General features: G+C 37.3%; 1 protein-coding gene across 1 annotated transcript; it reads right to left on the bottom strand.

The window, feature by feature from the left end:
- Positions 1-3,020: 3,020 nt before the first annotated feature.
- On the bottom strand, positions 3,021-19,098 carry LOC113060569 (exocyst complex component 5). The gene is made up of 18 exons (XM_026229588.1): positions 18,915-19,098; positions 18,525-18,619; positions 15,797-15,944; positions 15,453-15,647; positions 13,584-13,648; positions 12,632-12,660; positions 12,431-12,540; positions 12,255-12,299; positions 12,008-12,148; positions 8,616-8,698; positions 8,246-8,455; positions 7,961-8,108; positions 7,757-7,865; positions 6,622-6,742; positions 6,440-6,526; positions 6,204-6,312; positions 5,797-6,012; positions 3,021-4,560 (listed from the first exon to the last, which is right to left on the bottom strand). The coding sequence occupies exons 1-18, from the start codon at positions 18,939-18,941 to the stop codon at positions 4,372-4,374; spliced, it is 2,127 nt and encodes a 708-aa protein (XP_026085373.1). The 5' UTR covers positions 18,942-19,098; the 3' UTR covers positions 3,021-4,371.
- Between the last annotated feature and the right edge of the window lie 20 nt (positions 19,099-19,118).

Consider the following 19,118-nt stretch of genomic DNA (forward strand, 5'->3'; position numbering starts at 1 on the left):
TATATATATATATATATATATATATATATATATATATATATATACATACAGACAGACAGCACAGGTAAAATAAAATAAGAAATCCAAATCACCAACCCTGTGCAACATTCATTCTGCTATTTTTACATATCTATTGTGTCCCTCACTTAGCATGGCACCATTGCTTCTTAGGACTTGGCATGAGATAAAGGGTGCAGAGGTGGGTAAAACAGAGGGCAACATCTGCTTCACAACAGGAGACAGGACTGCCACTGGATTACATTCACACACACACACACACACACACACACAAAAACTCGTAAACACAAAAAGACAAGGACTGCAGAAAAACATGCAACAAAACCAAAACCCTACTGCAATCCAATATGAGCTCACAAAATTAGAAAGAAAATTCTAATTAAATATCCAATTAAATTCATTTTTAATATTACATTTCTTAATGGCGAGAATTTGGCACCCTAATCCTTCTTCAAATTCCAAAGCAAGTGTTTATTTTTAAATAACAGAAGTATATGTACTGTACAGTGCACCTGAAACTCAAATACGGTAATGCACAAGAGCTTCACCTCAATACACGAACAAACACACAAACAAACAATCACTAATTGATATGAGTCTATCGACAGCAATAAGAGCAAAGGGCTAATCGTTCAGCATCATTAGGTGAAGATTTAGCTTAAAAGCTTTGAGCTGGCATTAAGCAAAGCTGCTGTTGACATGGATTGAGTGCTGTAATGCTGTATTGTCACTGCTCCAGGAGGCAGAGAGAGGGCGATTTGAGAGAGTGACGCGCTCAAGCTGGGATTTGTGGGCTGCCACGACACTGGAGGGCACTGGAGGCAGCGTGGACCAGACCAACGGTTGTGGGAGCGAATAATAACGCTGCAAATAATACTGGATTTACTATTTAATAACTAATTAAGTGTGTGTGGGTATAGGCTCTTGTAACCACAAGCTTTAGTAAAGTTGTGAGAATATGACTGAGGAACATCAAGATGTGTTTGATCTTTTATTTTTCAGTTTGGGGCCTAGAAAACTGAAGTCAAAAGTTAACTCTGAGAAACAACAACATGAGGATGTGAGGTGTGTATCTGGGTAATACAAAGCCTTTAACAGTGATGTATCATATTTGATGCCTCTAAAATAACGACATGATCAAAACTTTGCTGGAAAATCTGTTTTACAAAATCTACTAAATGTCTTCTGTTTGATATCTAATTCTTTTTAGAAAGGAAAATCATTAAACGTACATAAAAATTGACGTACTGACATTTTTAATTATTTTTATTAAGTAAACTCCAGAACTGAAGCAGTTTATGTTTACATGCTTATTTACAGTATACATCTATTTTTTTTTTATCATGTTAAAATGTGAGTATATAAAATATATATTACACAAAAGGCATTTGAGGAACGTTTATTTATACCTCTCTCAATCATCATTGTATTACTGCATTGCACTCTCAGTTTTGCCCCACACAATAAAAAATACTACAGAGCTTTAATCCTAAAACGGAGCATTTAAATATCATACAGTATTATTGAGACATATTATTCCACAGTATAGATGGACAATTTATATTCATTTTATGAAAGCAGTCTGCTATACTGTGAAAGGACACATTACAAGCTCTCAGAATTTCAATATATATATATATATTTTTTAACAAATATTTTGTTATTTTTCACCTAGCATTTATATTTTTGAATTATATAGTTTCTGGTAAATAACCCTTTCCTCATATTAAAGTATGATTTAATTCGCAAGACTGAATGAGATAATGTCCTCTGCAGTGAACATCAGGACTCAGTGCATGTTTTTACCTGAAACTAATATCCCCTTTAAAATTGTTTAATTTCATTATTATTATTTTTTGTATTTATTGCTAAAACCAGCAATATGTTTATTAGATGGTAACGTTATGTATAACTATTGTTGCTCATGTTAAGAGAAAACTTGCTCGGGTCTCAGGGGATTCACATACTGAGTTCAGGTCAAAGTCCGTCTATGCTAATGGAGAACTTTACGGCAAAGTTTGCTAATTTAACTGTTGTACCCAGTAACGTTAACAGAAACAGAAAAAAGTAGACTTGAACGTCTAACGACTTTTAAATATTGATCCACAACTGGAGAAATATCATTATTAATTAATTCCTCTTGAGGAAACGTCAGTGAACGGTTTCCTTCCCCCAAACAAACATTACGATACCTCTTCCGATGTGTGAGAGTGAAATGCTAAAATGGTGAGCTCCAATGAGCAGACTCAGGAAAGGGTGAGCAGAGCTTCATCCAGGCTTCAGTGTTGACAGCAGCACCGATAATCCTCGCCACCTGCTCAAACACACAGGCCCCAAAAAAACAGCAGCAGCGGTCCTCGTTCACACTCACCCCGAGTCAGCCGTTACCTCTCAACGGTTATCGCTTCCCGCGCGCGCGTGCTCGCTCCCAGCAAACGCTAATCGCCACGCAAAACAAATAGTTCTTAAATGTTTGGAAAAGGCCGCGCTGTTTGCACCAGGGCCTAACAAAATAATTTTTACAAGCTATCCAGTTGTGATTAGGGCTGAGAGAATTGAATTTTCCTGGCAGTGATGATATTCATATTATCCTAATAATTAGTGCTGTTTAACTTTGTGCCTGTTTGTCATTGTAGGAACGGCACACTGTGGTGAAAACAGAAGCTCAGTTCAGCTCTGAAGCGTTTCTATCTCCTCCTGGCCGTGAAGACCGCACACATCTTAAAACACTGCTGCCTGGCGCTTAAACTGAGCAGTTTTCTCCAATTTTGTCTTTAAAGAAAAAAGAATAATTTTACTCCTTTGGGAAGAAGACTTCGTGGTTAAGAATACATGATGAGTCCTTGTGAACTCTATTTTTATAGACATAAATAACTGTTGATTATTTATATAAAGAAGTTTAATTATATTTTGGATAATGTTTTATCTAAATTAAAAAGATATTATTCAGACATGAAAATTTACTGCATAATAGTACAAATCCAGTGGGTTTGAAACCACCCTCAAAAAACACTTTTTTATTGTTTATTGTCTTATTGTTTCACACTTTTTATTTTGTTGGAAATAATTGATTATAATAAGCAGCTTGGACACAAGAATCAGCGCATACAGTGTGATTTTGACATAAATTCATGTTTGAAATCAGCACAGAATAACAGAATCAAGAATCAGACCATCTAATCCTTTCTAACAGTCTAACACACCTAGGTCATTCCCAGAGGTCAAAGATCCTGACCCCTGCCTCTTCATAAGAGGTTAAGGGTTAGAGTTCAACTGGTCATATGACATTACTGCATCCAACTCATCCCTGTCAGATAAAAGTGTCTTGGATTAATGGTTTGTGGCTGGTGGCAACGCCCACATTTCTGTTCACTGAGCTACAGAATATCCATAAGAATTAAAAAAAAAAAGTCCTAATTAAGATCAGATCAGTCTTTAAGAAACAACAGTGTGTGACCTGAGCCCTTTGAAACCTCACACAACACTCAGAGCTAACTCTCAAAGCCAAATAATTGTTTAATAATTATGTGATTGTTATTTGACTGTATGCAAATATCACTTTGATTTTTTGTAAGCAGCAGGCTGTTAGCAAAGATGGAATATTTATCATGTACATCTCCAAAATAACACTGGAAAGGTCAGCATTGCAGGGTGTAGGACAGTTTGGAGATGAAACCATTCTAATGTAATTTTATTATTATTATTATTATTATTATTATTTACAGAATTCCTCATTAAACAGCCCTAACTGAATTTTGAAATCAATGTGTTAATGTATTCGCTTTAAGAGTATGAAATTAATTTAGAACAAAATTAGCTTTCAAAGCATGGCAACATGTACACCTGCATTGTTCAGCTCAAAACAGTAAATGTCTCCCTATGTGTGCACAAGAGCCTGAGTGAAATGAGCTTGACAAACTCATTGATCCTTTCTTTCTTTCCTCCCAGTAGAGCCACAGAGGATGGATTTGGCACAATCAAAATAAAAGCAAATAAAAACAAGTCCCTTGACCACCCAAGTCCAGTGGCAGAATGATTTGAGTGGCCCACCTTGGTTCATCTAACTGAGATGATCACCCTCTCTCCATTCGAAGCCGAAGATACGGGGGCCCTCTACTTTCATTATACATCCTTTTAAAATGATATCATAAACCTGCATACAGAACAAAATGCGTAACTTAAAACTGGGGGACTTGGAAAGGGTTGGGCTTTGAAACAGCTGCCCTTTGTTCGTTAAACACAAAGTTTAATTTCCACACTGAATCACAGACAAAGACAGTCAAGATTGGCCACTTGTGTTTCTCGCAGCTCTGAATTGACGGCCGTGTGGTAATTGAGCAGCCCTGATGGTCATTAGCTGAAATGGCGTCCCAGTCGGGCTGAGCGGTAGTCTACTCTCAGCTGGACGAAAGCGTGGAGGAGGTTCTTGTCGAGGTTGGTCAGCTGCTCTCCGGAGCACACCTGTTTGAGGTTGTCCGGAGCCACAACCAGAAGGTTACACAGAGCATGAAGCGTGTCGAAGAGCTGGAGCACGAGAGGAACCTGTGGAGGATTTAGATGCAGCGGTTACGTGCATACCTATTATATTTGGAGAAGTACAATTTGTTGAATTGATCCATGTCTCAATGTAAATACTTTAATTCACAATGCTGTTCAGTAACACCACACACATGAATAACTTTCTGCAGAGGCATTGGTACAGTTTAAGTCAACTATTGAAGCAAGAAGCTTAACTTTAGCTATGGCACTGTTATGAACCATTTTTTTTAAATATAATTCCTGGTTGGTTGTGGTGAGGAATGTATAAAATTTCTCTCTTATTTGAGAATTTACTTTTTTATTATTATTATTATTATTATTATAGAAAGTTCGAAAGAACAACAATTATTTGAAATTGAAAATTTCTAATGCTATTAAATCTCTTTACTGCCTCATTTGATTAATTAAAGAATCCTTATTGCTATGATATTTAAATTAATTACATTTATTTCATTAAAACCAAAAGTTTTGAATGATGGCAGAGGCAAATTTATTTTAAAACAATTAACTGTATAATAATTAATACATATTTTTGGCAAATAACCAAATAAATAGTTGACCCCCTTTATTCATTTTGCAGTCTAGTATATTTTTTTAATAAAGAAAAATAAAACTGTAAATACTAAAATAAGTGAATCAAGGCATCCCCATACATGAAATCTGCTACAGAAAAAGTACACTGCATTCCTAACAAATAAAGTCTAGTATTGTATTCAGAGCAAATTTGTCCATGTATGAATTCATTTAAATGAAGATTTTCTCTTATAATCCATTCAGAAGAAGTGAAAAACCTTCCCAGATTTGCGTGGATCTGGTAGTAATACAAACCCAGAGACGTCTCTTCTTGCATGTTCCTCAAGAAAGTTTGAGGTTCCATTAGAAATTCAGCTTTTACTGTATTTGATGGACTCTATGTATGTGCACTGATCAATGTCTTCATGTGACTGAAAGCCTAAATTCAATATTTTTGATCACATTAATCTCACCTCTTCAAAAGAATTAGAATCCATCCATTCAAACGGATTACTTTAACCATTTCTTTATGCACCTTTTGAAGCGGTAACGTTTTGAGGAAATTTTACAGAGGGAAAGAAATCTCTCAGTTTTCGTTAAAAATATTGTCATTAGTGTTTCAACGATGAATGAATGTCTTATGGGTTTGGAACAAGATGAGAGTAATTGCTGATAAATCAACAATGCCATGAGGTGGCAAAAATAAGACCTTTGACCTCTTCTTACCTTGAAATCTTTGGCAGAGCGGCGGTATTCTGCCACATCACAGATGGCTAGCATACCACCCATGGAGCTGTAGCTGAACTGCTGCAGGTGCTCGTGGATCAGCCGGTGGAACCGCACTCCCAGCTCAGTCAAGACCGTGTCCACGTTCTTACCATCCATGGACCGCCGCACACGCTCCACCTGCTTGCTCACATAGGCACACACCTTTGAGCACGCCTTGATGAAAGAGCACAGGAAAGATGACACAGCAAAATCAAACAGGATGTGGCTACTAATACAAAAAATTCTTCTACAGTGCTATCAGTGCATTATCAGAGTCTCAATATTTCTTAGGCTGTTATTCACAGAATCTTTTCACTGCACTGATACAAGTTTCACGAGACAATAACATGGTTTTAAGATCTTACTGTAGTGTACTGTATCATGACATTGTTCTCATCTTCTGGCTTGAAGTCGGTTTTCTTCTGTTCATTCACCAGGATGTGCTTCATCTGGCCTACCATGCAATTTAGTGTCCTAAAAACAAGCAAACATAAGAGACGGTCACAGAAATTGCATTTAATGGCAAGGATGAAGTCAAAGATATGCTTTGATTGTGAATGATGCTCCATTAAACAGATATTTCAGAGAGTCATGAACCAACCGATCAATCCCGGTGTCCAGCTTCACCTCCATCTGTTCGATCACCTCTTTCTTCTTGTGCAGGCACTCCGTCAACTTGGGAGAGGAGCTACAGGGGTTAGAGTTCAAACAAATGTAATGGTAAAGACACCAGTTAGTAGTCGCAGAGATAAGAGCTAGTGAAACAAAGTCAGTCAAACTCACCTAATAAGAGGCATAAGATGATCATTAAACTGCTTATCAAAGAGGTGAAAGATTGTGTTGGCCTGCTGAACCACATCCAAAAAGTAGAGGTTGGCATTTTTGGCATCTGCAGATGGGATGGCTGTGCAAGTCAAAAGACAAATGGTCCACTTCAGATGCATTCAGAGGAGCTAATGCTGTTTTCAAGTCATGTAAGAATGATCATATTAACCACATGAACAGCATCCCAATGTTGGAGTAAGGAACTTCAAATGAACTCTCATTGCCTCATCTTGACTTGATTTTTGTGAATGCAAAGCACTACGGTTTCACTTTCACATAATAATAGTTTACTACATAAACCTAATGGCACACAGCTACACTGGGACACACTTGTGGATAAATTAATCTTCTTCCTGTGGTCATCATGTAAAGAACAAACTCGACATAAACCATATGACCCATGACTAGCTGACAGGGACTAAACTGAAACTTAACTGCACAACTGTGAAAAATAAGAAAATCCACTTTGTAGGATTACAAGATCCATAAAACACACATTAATTAAACATCTAATGGGTATGATTTGTACTTCATTATGTTGCACTAAAAAACTTTTTCAGGAAGAAAAAAAAATCGATCATTGTGTCAATTTGACTTCAATTCAATTTAAACCAAGGCTGTAATAGTTTTACATTTTTCATGTTTTTCAGTGCATTATAGTTTTTCATTTAGTATGGAGAATGGGTGAAGACATGCTTTTTTTGTAATGGACTCTATCTGGATTCCCCCCCTTCCCATTTCTATATAACATCGTTCCCACTGCACTAACAAATTATTGAGATTATTTGGTTAATATTTTTTCAAACTTTTTTTTTTTATACCGATTCAATAATTTAGACAACCGTGTGAACTGGTCTGGTTCACACATCATTGTCTTTTATCTTAGCAAGTTTAACTCTATACAAGAGCAATTTCAATCTATTTTTTTATGCAGTAATATTTTCCAGTGACTTATGTCAGTTGATGAAAACATTTTTAAAATTACATTTTCGACTTTTTAAGTTCAGTTTACACTTATAACCTTTATTTGTACAAACCGCTAATTACATTAGAGTGTTACATTTTACTATCAACCGTTCCGTGTTGGTCATACCTGACAGCCCAATCTCTAGCGCATAGTCTATATGGTCCACACACAGGTACTCCACCAAAAGCAGGAAAATGGAGAAGGCATTTTTTGATAGATCTGCTGGGTCTGACAACTGCAACAAAGACAGAAAAAGGGTCTATCAAGCTAATATCAGACCACAACTTCCAACAGAAACAGACTTGAGGTGTTTTCTTAAAATTCATTTACCTTGTTGCATCTCTCAAAGGATTGTCGGGTTTCCTGCAGCAGGTTAACTACAACCTCTTGTGAGAGGAGAGTCTCTCCATGTGTGTCAATGCTGGGTCCCAGAGGCAGGTTAGTGCGTTGTCTAATCCTTTCTTTTAGCTCCTGCATACTGTCAAAATGAGGACAAGAGATGGCAGTAAAGATAAGAAATCTATTCAAGACATGTATCTAAAAAACCCGCTCTAATGTTTCAAGAGTAACTCTGAAAAAAAAGAAAAATCATCCAACCGAGCAACAGTTCCTCACCTTCCCGTGCCTATAGGACGTTTTTGGTGGTTCTTAGAGTCATAAAAGCGCTGAAGAATCAAGCCACTGCGGTTCTGCAGATATTGTCGCTCCATGTCTATGTAGCTCTCCAGATAACAGGAGAATATATTTTTTATCAGTTTAGATAGAAAAGTTTGCTTGTCTGAGCCCAAGTTAAAGTCTGTGAGCTTAGCAGCCAGTGCCGTAGTCCTAAAAACAAATGAGTTATGACAGTTCAAAGCTGGTGTTCAGTAATTCATTTGACATATATCTGAGACTTTAAACCATTGCAGACAAGACAAACACATGGTTTTATGAGAGCAAAAGGAACAATTGTAATAACTGATAATGATGAAATTCTGATTGATACCGTGAATAGAGGTCATAGAGGTTCTTGAGGTATTGCTCCACATCAGAGTGGCGTGTCTCCTCTAGTCTTTCTTTGACATGAGCCTAAAATCATAAGTCAATTCATGAGTCAATAAATGTTGATAGGCAGCGGCTTTCAAATACTTTCACATGTATTTTCGTAAGCACCGTCAGAATCAGAAGCATTCTGTGCACTTTCATTATAATCAACGAAGTGTAAACATGATGTAAATAAGAGATTTAATGTGCAGTGAAGACAGCTTTTATAATTATTACATGAATCTGCATTTAGACTCCACAAGTGCCACTTGTTCTGTTTCATGTAACATGTTTCTTTGTCCTTCATTGTGTTTTCTTCTTATATATATATATATATATATATATATATATATATATATATATATATATATATATATATATAGGCATTTCTTCCTAATTGGATAACAACTGGACAAGAATAACATTTTTAAATAAAACAATGCAAATATTACAAAATATGACAATAAATAGTGTGTATATATATATATATACAGTCTTGTTCAAAATAATAGCAGTACAATGTGACTAACCAGAATAATCAAGGTTTTTCGTATATTTTTTTATTGCTACGTGGCAAACAAGTTACCAGTAGGTTCAGTAGATTCTCAGAAAACAAATGAGACCCAGCATTCATGATATGCACGCTCTTAAGGCTGTGCAATTGGGCAATTAGTTGAATTAGTTGAAAGGGGTGTGTTCAAAAAAATAGCAGTGTGGCATTCAATCACTGAGGTCATCAATTTTGTGAAGAAACAGGTGTGAATCAGGTGGCCCCTATTTAAGGATGAAGCCAACACTTGTTGAACATGCATTTGAAAGCTGAGGAAAATGGGTCGTTCAAGACATTGTTCAGAAGAACAGCGTACTTTGATTAAAAAGTTGATTAGAGAGGGGAAAACCTATAAAGAGGTGCAAAAAATGATAGGCTGTTCAGCTAAAATGATCTCCAATGCCTTAAAATGGAGAGCAAAACCAGAGAGACGTGGAAGAAAACGGAAGACAACCATCAAAATGGATAGAAGAATAACCAGAATGGCAAAGGCTCAGCCAATGATCACCTCCAGGATGATCAAAGACAGTCTGGAGATACCTGTAAGTACTGTGACAGTTAGAAGACGTCTGTGTGAAGCTAATCTATTTTCAAGAATCCCCCGCAAAGTCCCTCTGTTAAAAAAAAGGCATGTGCAGAAGAGGTTACAATTTGCCAAAGAACACATCAACTGGCCTAAAGAGAAATGGAGGAACATTTTGTGGACTGATGAGAGTAAAATTGTTCTTTTTGGGTCCAAGGGCCACAGGCAGTTTGTGAGACGACCCCCAAACTCTGAATTCAAGCCACAGTACACAGTGAAGACAGTGAAGCATGGAGGTGCAAGCATCATGATATGGGCATGTTTCTCCTACTATGGTGTTGGGCCTATTTATCGCATACCAGGGATCATGGATCAGTTTGCATATGTTAAAATACTTGAAGAGGTCATGTTGCCCTATGCTGAAGAGGACATGCCCTTGAAATGGTTGTTTCAACAAGACAATGACCCAAAACACACTAGTAAACGGGCAAAGTCTTGGTTCCAAACCAACAAAATTAATGTTATGGAGTGGCCAGCCCAATCTCCAGACCTTAATCCAATTGAGAACTTGTGGGGTGATATCAAAAATGCTGTTTCTGAAGCAAAACCAAGAAATGTGAATGAATTGTGGAATGTTGTTAAAGAATCATGGAGTGGAATAACAGCTGAGAGGTGCCACAAGTTGGTTGACTCCATGCCACACAGATGTCAAGCAGTTTTAAAAAACTGTGGTCATACAACTAAATATTAGTTTAGTGATTCACAGGATTGCTAAATCCCAGAAAAAAAAATGTTTGTACAAAATAGTTTTGAGTTTGTACAGTCAAAGGTAGACACTGCTATTTTTTTGAACACACCCCTTTCAACTAATTGCCCAATTGCACAGCCTTAAGAGCGTGCATATCATGAATGCTGGGTCTTGTTTGTTTTCTGACAATCTACTGAACCTACTGGTAACTTGTTTGCCATGTAGCAATAAAAAATATACTAAAAACCTTGATTATTCTGGTTAGTCACATTGTACTGCTATTATTTTGAACAAGACTGTATATATACATACAGTATATAAGTGCTAAAGAAAAAAAGCCCTGTCCACAGCAGCAGGTAAAGTTACAGCTGGAAAAGTCCAGTGTTAAACTAAAATAACAATAAACAACAATACAAAAAACAATTATATAGAGTCTTTCAACTATGTCCATTAAAGGTGGAGTAGGACATCTATATTAGTCTGGCAATATGTTCCAAAAGTTTTTCCATGGTACCAAACCTGGTACAGAAAAACTTTGAAACTTTAATGATAATGGTACAGACTACTGAATTTTTTTGTATTGTGATAACACTAAATAAGTAAAATAACAAAATGCTAGATTTAGAACTATATTTTAACGTCCCGAAGAGTGTAGTACTTGCCTGTGCAAACTCACATAATGCTAGACTAATGCTACGTGGTTGCTACGGTGTTCTGGTCAGTTGTTTACTGGTCCTCCTCAAGTCTGTACTACAATCTGGTCTTTATACAGTCATGGCCAAAAATATCAGCACCCTTGGTAAATATGAACAAAAAAGGATGTGAAAATGTATTGTCTGCATTGTTAATCCTTTTGATCTTTTATTTAACCAAATTCACAAAAATCTAACCTTTCATTGGATAATGAGAATTTAAAATGCGGGGGGTATCATCATAAAATAAATGTTTTTCTCCAATAAACATTGGCCACAATTAACAACACCCTTTTATTCAATACTTTTTGAAACTTCCATTTGCCAGTTTAGCGGCTCAAAATATTCTCCTATAATGCCTGATGAGGTTAGAGAACACCTCACAAGAGATCAGAGACCATTCCTTCATCCAGAATCACTTCAGACCCTTTAGATTCCCAGCTCCATGTTGGTGCTTCTTCTCTATTTTACTCATAAGAATTTCTATACAATAATTGTGTCCGTGTATTTGAGAAAAACATTTATTTCATAATGTCACCCCCCCCCCATTTTAAATTCTTATTATCAAATGAAAGGTTAGATTTTTGTGATTTTTTAAAATAAAAGATCAAAAGGATTAACAACACAGATTAATTTTCACAGCCACCTTTGTCCATATTTACCAAGGGTGCCTATATTTTTGGCCATGACTGTATGTAACTCAAGTCCCTACTTTAAATCTCCAGATTAGTTTTTTCGCATACAAGGGCATCATTTCATTTGTTCGCGTCTCTTAATAAAGCATGAGCAACAGCCATAGAAATTACTGTTTATAATTTGTTAATGTGTACGTGTTACATACCTGTATCTTATTCTCAAAGATGCTCTGAATGAGTTTAGCCATGACAGTCTCTGGACTGCAGAAAACCTCTCCAACCTGTTTATTAACCCGCTGACACAGAATGGCAATATCTTCAAATACATCATTCCGCATGTACGCTCCCTGCAAACACCAAAAGACACTGGTGATGTAACATACAAACATTTGGCCTCTTGATAGATACGTAAAAAGAACAGAAACACTCTCAGTTTCAGATTCAGTCTGGTACCTCTTGGCATTGCTTGATGTAGACATCCACACAGTGGGCATAACCCTGTGATGAACAGAAGTGAAGTGAAGTGATAAGATAAGAAATAATAATTTCATATTATAAATGGAACAAATGTCCAAAATAAGGAGTATTATGATCCTCCTTAGTGCTCTTCACTGTATCTCCCAACAAACCTTAAAATGTAACAGGACAGCTGCCACCTCACGCATGCGCCCAATCTCTCCCCTTCGCTGAGCTGCTGTGAACTCCTGGATCAGCTGACGCTCAAGGTCATGATATTTACCTTTCAAATAAACACAGGTCTTATGTTAACACTGCACATTTAGCAGACGTGTAAATAACATTGCTGTCTTGTTTAGTCTACTGCTGCTTACTTGCTATCTTGGCCTTGACATCAGAAAATCTGTATTGGGACATAACGAGGAAAACAAGCATGGAAAAGAGAGAAGAACAGAGGGAATTTGAAACACATCTCTTTTTTGAGACCACTAAAAATGATCAGTGAGAGAATATCACAACAAGCATGTTTGAACTTTTGCTTAGATCTCAGACACAGTCAAAACAAACTATGTGAATGAAGAAATTTTCACTTGTTATGTCTTGGTCAATGCATTACCACATTTGCTTGCTTTGAATTTTGCCCTAAAGTTAAAATATTACCAAAGGCAGATGGGAAATTTTTTTGCAATTCCATTAAGCAAACGGTGCAGAAATTCTACTCTTCAGAACTCTTCATGTACGCTAGGGCATGCATGCACTGCACATGCATTAACTTTGTCATCAACATAGGATGTGTGCGGTACGATTTTTCAAGGTCTCTCAGGTTGAACATGCAAACATAATTTTTGTGCCATAATTATTTGTTCCGCAGAGATGGCAACATCGACCCGGGCTGCTGTTTCACAGTCAAAATGGTAGAAACGTAACAACAACGGGTACCAGAAACCACAGTAACAACAGAGGGCAGTGTTGACAAGTGCTTGTGTGAGAGGGTTAAGAGATACCTGCAACTCTAGTTTAATCAAGTACTTACAAATTTTATTGATCATAATGGAGAGAAACAGCACAGAAACTGGAGAAAGCTGAAACTTTCTACTTTGCATATGTAGAGCGCCTGTGTACGTGCATGCTATCAAATAGAGTATACTTTGAAAGTTTGTGTGTCTGGTCAAATTTATACGCTAAGCATACACAATAAAAACCAAAGTATGCTTTGGTCTTTAACGTATAATCAATGCTGTTTATTTGATCTCTTGTACAGCACAAGATTGTACACTGTTCCCCGAACCTCCAATATGGCCTAGACTCCATCTGCAGGTCACTTACCTATCAAACGGCAGCTCCTGAGCGATCAGGTGCAACTTCTGAATGATGTCTGCAGCTTCTTTTATCTGTTTGGGATGAGAACAGACCATGGTGAGACAGGGAAAATGGTCACTACAGGACATGCACCTTAATACACAAACATAGGCCAGAGGCAGCACCCTTCAATCTAGGGATCGGCTTACAGTAAATCTGTCCCTCTCGTGCATGTACCTCACTCTTCTTGTCCACCATGAGGATGATAAGACTTAGCTCATCCCCTGCACACCTGAACCTCATCATCAGCAGACCTTAACACCTGTCCATCAGCCGCTGCCCAGCCAACACCTCACGCTCACTCATGACTATTAAGAAAGGACTCATCTAATCCCTCAGTAAATCACCTTCCATAATCTGTCCCCACGGGCAGGTAGCAAGTCTAGGCAAAAACAGGACCCTGACAAGAACCCCCCACCTCTACCTTTAAGCCCAATGGACGAGGAGAAGAAAAGGCTATCCGAAAGGCCATGCAGTCCACATATCCTCTTTTCCCACTCTACTTCTCCTGCCTGCCTCAGCTAACATCATTATTGTGCTCCCGTGAGGTGGATCCATCCCTTTTCCGCTCTCCTCGCCGAGGTTTTCTAAGTATCTGTCCCCCAGCTAAGATTAGCTAAATCCCATGTAAGTGATGTAGCCGTCTCCCAGCAGTAGGGGGTTTTACCGGCGCTTGTCTCCTCGCTGCCTGGGCCCGGCCCTCCCTTTCACAGGGATTAACCCAGCCTTCGTTCCTTCCATTCCCCCATCTCACTTCCCCTCTTTTCTCTTCTGGAGGTGTGTACGTCTTGAGAAATACTGAAATGTCTGGCGGGTATATTCCCACATGGCTCTCTGGAAGCATGTTGGTGGCCTTATGCTAATAGCATCAGAAGATGTAAGACTTGCCACATCATTACCGAGTGACTTGAGAGATTAATTTATAAAGTGGCATTTCCAATTAAGTTGGCGTACATCAACATCTGAGCAGGCCACATACAGTATATTAGCCACAGGCATCCATTATAGTGGTATGCATCACAAAATTTTATCGGCTTTGGTTGCAACAGTTCAACAAGGAACTATCTAAAAAGTCCAGTTTTTCCCAAAAAATCTGAAATCCATAGGCAACATTACCCACATGTATATACCCACAGTCACTCATCAGGATGTGGCCTGTCATGGGTAAAGCTGCACCAGCTGTTCTTCCTTAAATTGAAATGCTAGGGGCTTAGAAACTAATAGTTTAGTTTTTTTTTTTAACTAAATCTGTACTTAATTTGGTTGCACCATTTAGTTCATAAGGCAGAATGTAGCTAGTAGGACATAAACTTTTTTTTAAGTAATGCATAGTCACATAAAAACGGCATTTACCTTCAATGATCCAATAGCAGCCTTCAAATTTTGGCATGAATCTCAGTTTATTCTGTAAAAGCTGATTTTAACTACGATTTTCCCTCATGTAACTAACAGAAAAAATAAGTTTCCATTGAAATATTATACTTCATCAAACAGCCCCTCACTTTTTTAATTTTTTTTTTTGGCATCTGAAATGTCTAGGTATAAATAAATAACCAGCTCATTAGCCAAAATGGCATAATCTCCCATGAATGACGACAACTAAGAGAAGCTATACCGTACAAACATTTGACAACACAATTAACTGTAATCCTCAAAAGATGATGCATTCATGTTCAACACTGTCTGTCTGATGCCACACAACAACTGACTTTTTAGATCATGCCCATGATTCTGAATGATGTAGCTACACTTGAAATGCAAAAAATCAATGAAAATATACGCCAATATGTAATTGTATCCCTCTGTGGTCTGAATGTGGTCCTCTTGGCCTCTGACCTTTTCTGGATTGGTGAAGACATCACTGCGTAGTTCTCCATCCAGGAACTCGTTGAAGTACGTCATGAGTCTCTGAGCCTCCACTGCCCTCTGTCTTGGAGTATTGACTCCTTCAAGCTGATCCCCCAGATGACACACCTTGGTGGCCACGTAACTGATATGTTCATCCAACTCCTGGAAGTGCTGGAAGGCTACCTTTGAAACAAGCATAACAAGAACGTTAAGGTCCTATAGGTTACATTTATAGGCTCATGTAATATAATTCAGAATAAGTAACATATGGCTACTCAAATGGTTCAAAGATCCAATCTTAAAATAAATGCTAAAATGTATAGGCCACTGACTTGGTTGCTTCTTTGCAGGTCTTGGACCTTGTGGGCAAACTCCTTGGCTTCACGGTGACATTGCTGCTCCAACTTCTCCACCTTCCTTTGAATCCTTTCATCCAGCAGTTTTAGCTCCTCAATGTGGTTCACAAACTCTTCCAGCAACCTGGAACCAAAGACATGACATTATAGAGCTGCTGGCAGCAAAGCACAATTACTCTCTTGACAAGCATTTTAAATACTTTAAACACATTAAAGGGAATACAACATATATTTTTTCCCCTGAAGTCCATTTATAATGTCATTCTTGGTGTATTTCAGCAAAAACCCTGTAAGCGTATAGTACATGCATAGCTTACATAATGATGCACCATTACTACTTATTAATCATTTATTATTATGTACTTGCCACATAAGCCTTGCAAATAGGGTTAAACATAACTGTATGTTGAAATTTGTTCATATATCATACATGGATACTAGTTAACCAAAAGGAGGAGAATCGCTGTAAAGCAGAACTCTGAAATCATTTTCATAAATGAAAAGTAGCTACAGTAGAGCAGAGGCATCGGTGAGCGTTCCAAAGAACACTCTTTGTGTCCAAAGAAGACTGAGAAAAAAACCTTTCACAGTCTGATTTGCGTGATGTAGGCTTACGTCTCAAATTAAGTTTGCTCGGCTAGCATGTAATCTGTGAGGAAATGTTATATAAACCTGACCAATCATATGAAAACGCCTGAAGCTCTGTTCCCAGATCCTGAAACCAGCTCAACGGCAGGGATCAGTATACGCTGGGCTGAGACTCATTTATCTTTCATGAATGCTTCTTCCAAATAGATGCCCAAAAAATCTGAGAGACTGATCTCAAACTGTGAAGCAAAAAAAGCATCCAGGGAGAGCATCTTATTTGTCGAGATCACATAAGCACTTACCTCGGCAGCAAATCAGCTAATGGCCTGTTACCAGAAATTGTGGTACTTCATAAAAAGAGCCTCTCTGTGCGTGTACAAATTTAGGAAACCTCACGCATACAACCAAAAGCTTCGTCAGCTGCATTTCAAAGAACTTGTAGGACAGCAAAGTCAAAAGCTCCAACTCAGCAAGTTTGGATTCTCCGGGTGGTGGCAAAACATTCTGAAGTGATGAGTATATAATCTCATATCACCGTAATTCCCTAAACGCCGCTGGCAGCTTAAGTTCTTTTTCCTCTACATCTTTTCCCCTCAAATTTGTTCTCTTCCATCATTTGTAAGTCAATGGTTTGCCCAGCTCACAACAGCCTCTTCATGGTGGGTTATTTGAGAGCTTGGTGTAAAATTTGGGGCGATGTTTCTGCTCTGGCATGCAAAAGCACTTTTGCTCTGTCCGTGTGTGTTAAAGTAAACTTCTTATCTTTTTAATGCTTTTGTCTCTGACAGTGAAACGACTGTCAAACTAGTCAAACTTCAAGAAAATGATATGTTGTGATAACATCCATGCTATAAATTTATTATAAAAGGATCTTTAAAAAAGTTTTTGGCCAATTTCAATGCATTAGAAAATGTAATATATGTGGCGGAACAAGTGGCATTTGCAAATAAATAATTTATATGTTTTCTCTCAAATAACTTTACTAAATGCACTTTTCAAGTTACTTCTAACCAACTGGTGTCAAGGTGAAATTAGCGGATATATGAAGTCAGTTAAATTCACAGAGGTCACCACAGGTTTTTCATTTTAAACAATGTTCTTTTATCTATTTAAACTTCTTTTATTTGACCTTATTTTTTGTGAAATGTGTTTTTTTTTAAGGGTTTGTGCTATATTTCTTTAAAAGCATTATTACCGGTATTATTTTTTATAATGGGACAAGTTTAAGTGTGGTTTAGGCTTCAAAATACTTTCTTGGGCCACTGTATGTAGATCTAGGCCCAGAATATGCCAGATATTTTCTTTTTGCATTTTCTGCTTTTATTTTGAAAAAAAAAATGTATAATAATAATTCAAAATTAAATAAAATGTGCTAAACAGGGATAAGACTATTAGGATCTGGTATCTAAAAGCATGCAATTTTTCTTAGTATTTTTAATAAACAAACTGAAATCTGTGTTTAGTGTGTATAAGGTAAAAATTAAGATTTATATACTGCATACGTAGCATGAATGCACTTCACATATATAAACTGCATACAGGCTTCTTAGGAATTTAAATAATGCAATAGCTGCAGACCTGAAAATGAATACAATCTAAAAACAACACAAATAATCAAAAGCGTATGGGCATTTACTCCTACATTATTCATTTTTTTCTTCCAGATTTTGGAATAATATAGTATGAGTAAGGCATAAACTATGAGATCCCATCATAATCATCTCTCTCTCTTGGTCTATTTCTGTGTCTATCAAAATGTGTTTATAACATGAAATAAAAATGTTAATTTAGTCTTATATTTCAGCTTCTATAAGGTAGCCAATAATTACTACTGCACACTCATGAGGTGCATCTTAAGATTCTTTTGTACAGTATTGAAGGGCTTGTCATACACTGACACATTGTTTACAATTAGAAGACAACTAAACAATTTCAAGAAGAAAATCATACATATGCAAAAGCATGTTTGTTTGTTAAAAAAAAAAAAAAGAATTTAAAACATTTAAGCCTGAGGTTTAGATCACATGGTTTTTAATACAGATGATGATAAACATACATTTAAAGTCAAACGACTTGTGGTGTTTGTTTATGACCTTTATAAAAATTTCTGACTCACTTTTTTGGGTCAAATGCTTCTGCACCTCCTTTGGAGCCTCCTCCAGGAGTTCTCCATGCCAGTCTCTCGATATACTCATCAGCATCAAAGGGTTCCTGTTAAGATCACACAAATAATAATTAATAATCAGCCAAATGTAACTGCTAATGGCATGCACAGAAAAATAGCTTTAATAAATTTCTATTTCTACAAAGGTGCTCTAGAGAATCTGAATAGTTCTGATCGTATTTATGTGACACCAGCGTTAATCTACTGTCTGAATGCAGCATGGCATTATATATCACAACTAAACCATGTAAATACTGCACTCAGATGCATAAGCTCTGAAAACAGTCTGCCTGAGCTGTAACGCAGACCGTGACAGCTTTGGAAAAAAGAGACCTAACTTACCTCGAATAACTGAGCTGTCGTAGCCATATTTCAAAGCGTCAGAAAGCAAAAGGTTACTCCGCAATAGTTACTCCTTCAAACGGCGTAGTTCCGAGACTATATTTGGCTCCTTGTTGTTTATATCTATTCTGAAAACAGTCGCTTCCTGCGTCCAGCTGCAGCCATGACTGGGCCGGAAATAGACAGAGAGGATACAAGGGAGGA

The sequence above is a fragment of the Carassius auratus genome, chromosome 42 (genome assembly GCF_003368295.1).
Source record: "Carassius auratus strain Wakin chromosome 42, ASM336829v1, whole genome shotgun sequence".
NCBI lineage: Eukaryota > Metazoa > Chordata > Actinopteri > Cypriniformes > Cyprinidae > Carassius > Carassius auratus.

Coding starts and splice junctions, on each gene's coding strand:
- LOC113060569 (XM_026229588.1), bottom strand. CDS start 18,941: ATGGCTACGACAGCTCAGTTATTCGAG. Junction 15,945..18,524: donor GAAGCATTTGACCCAAAAAA/GTGAGTCAGAAA, acceptor CTTTGGTTCCAG/GTTGCTGGAAGAGTTTGTGA. Junction 8,456..8,615: donor CTCTATGACCTCTATTCACG/GTATCAATCAGA, acceptor ATTTGTTTTTAG/GACTACGGCACTGGCTGCTA.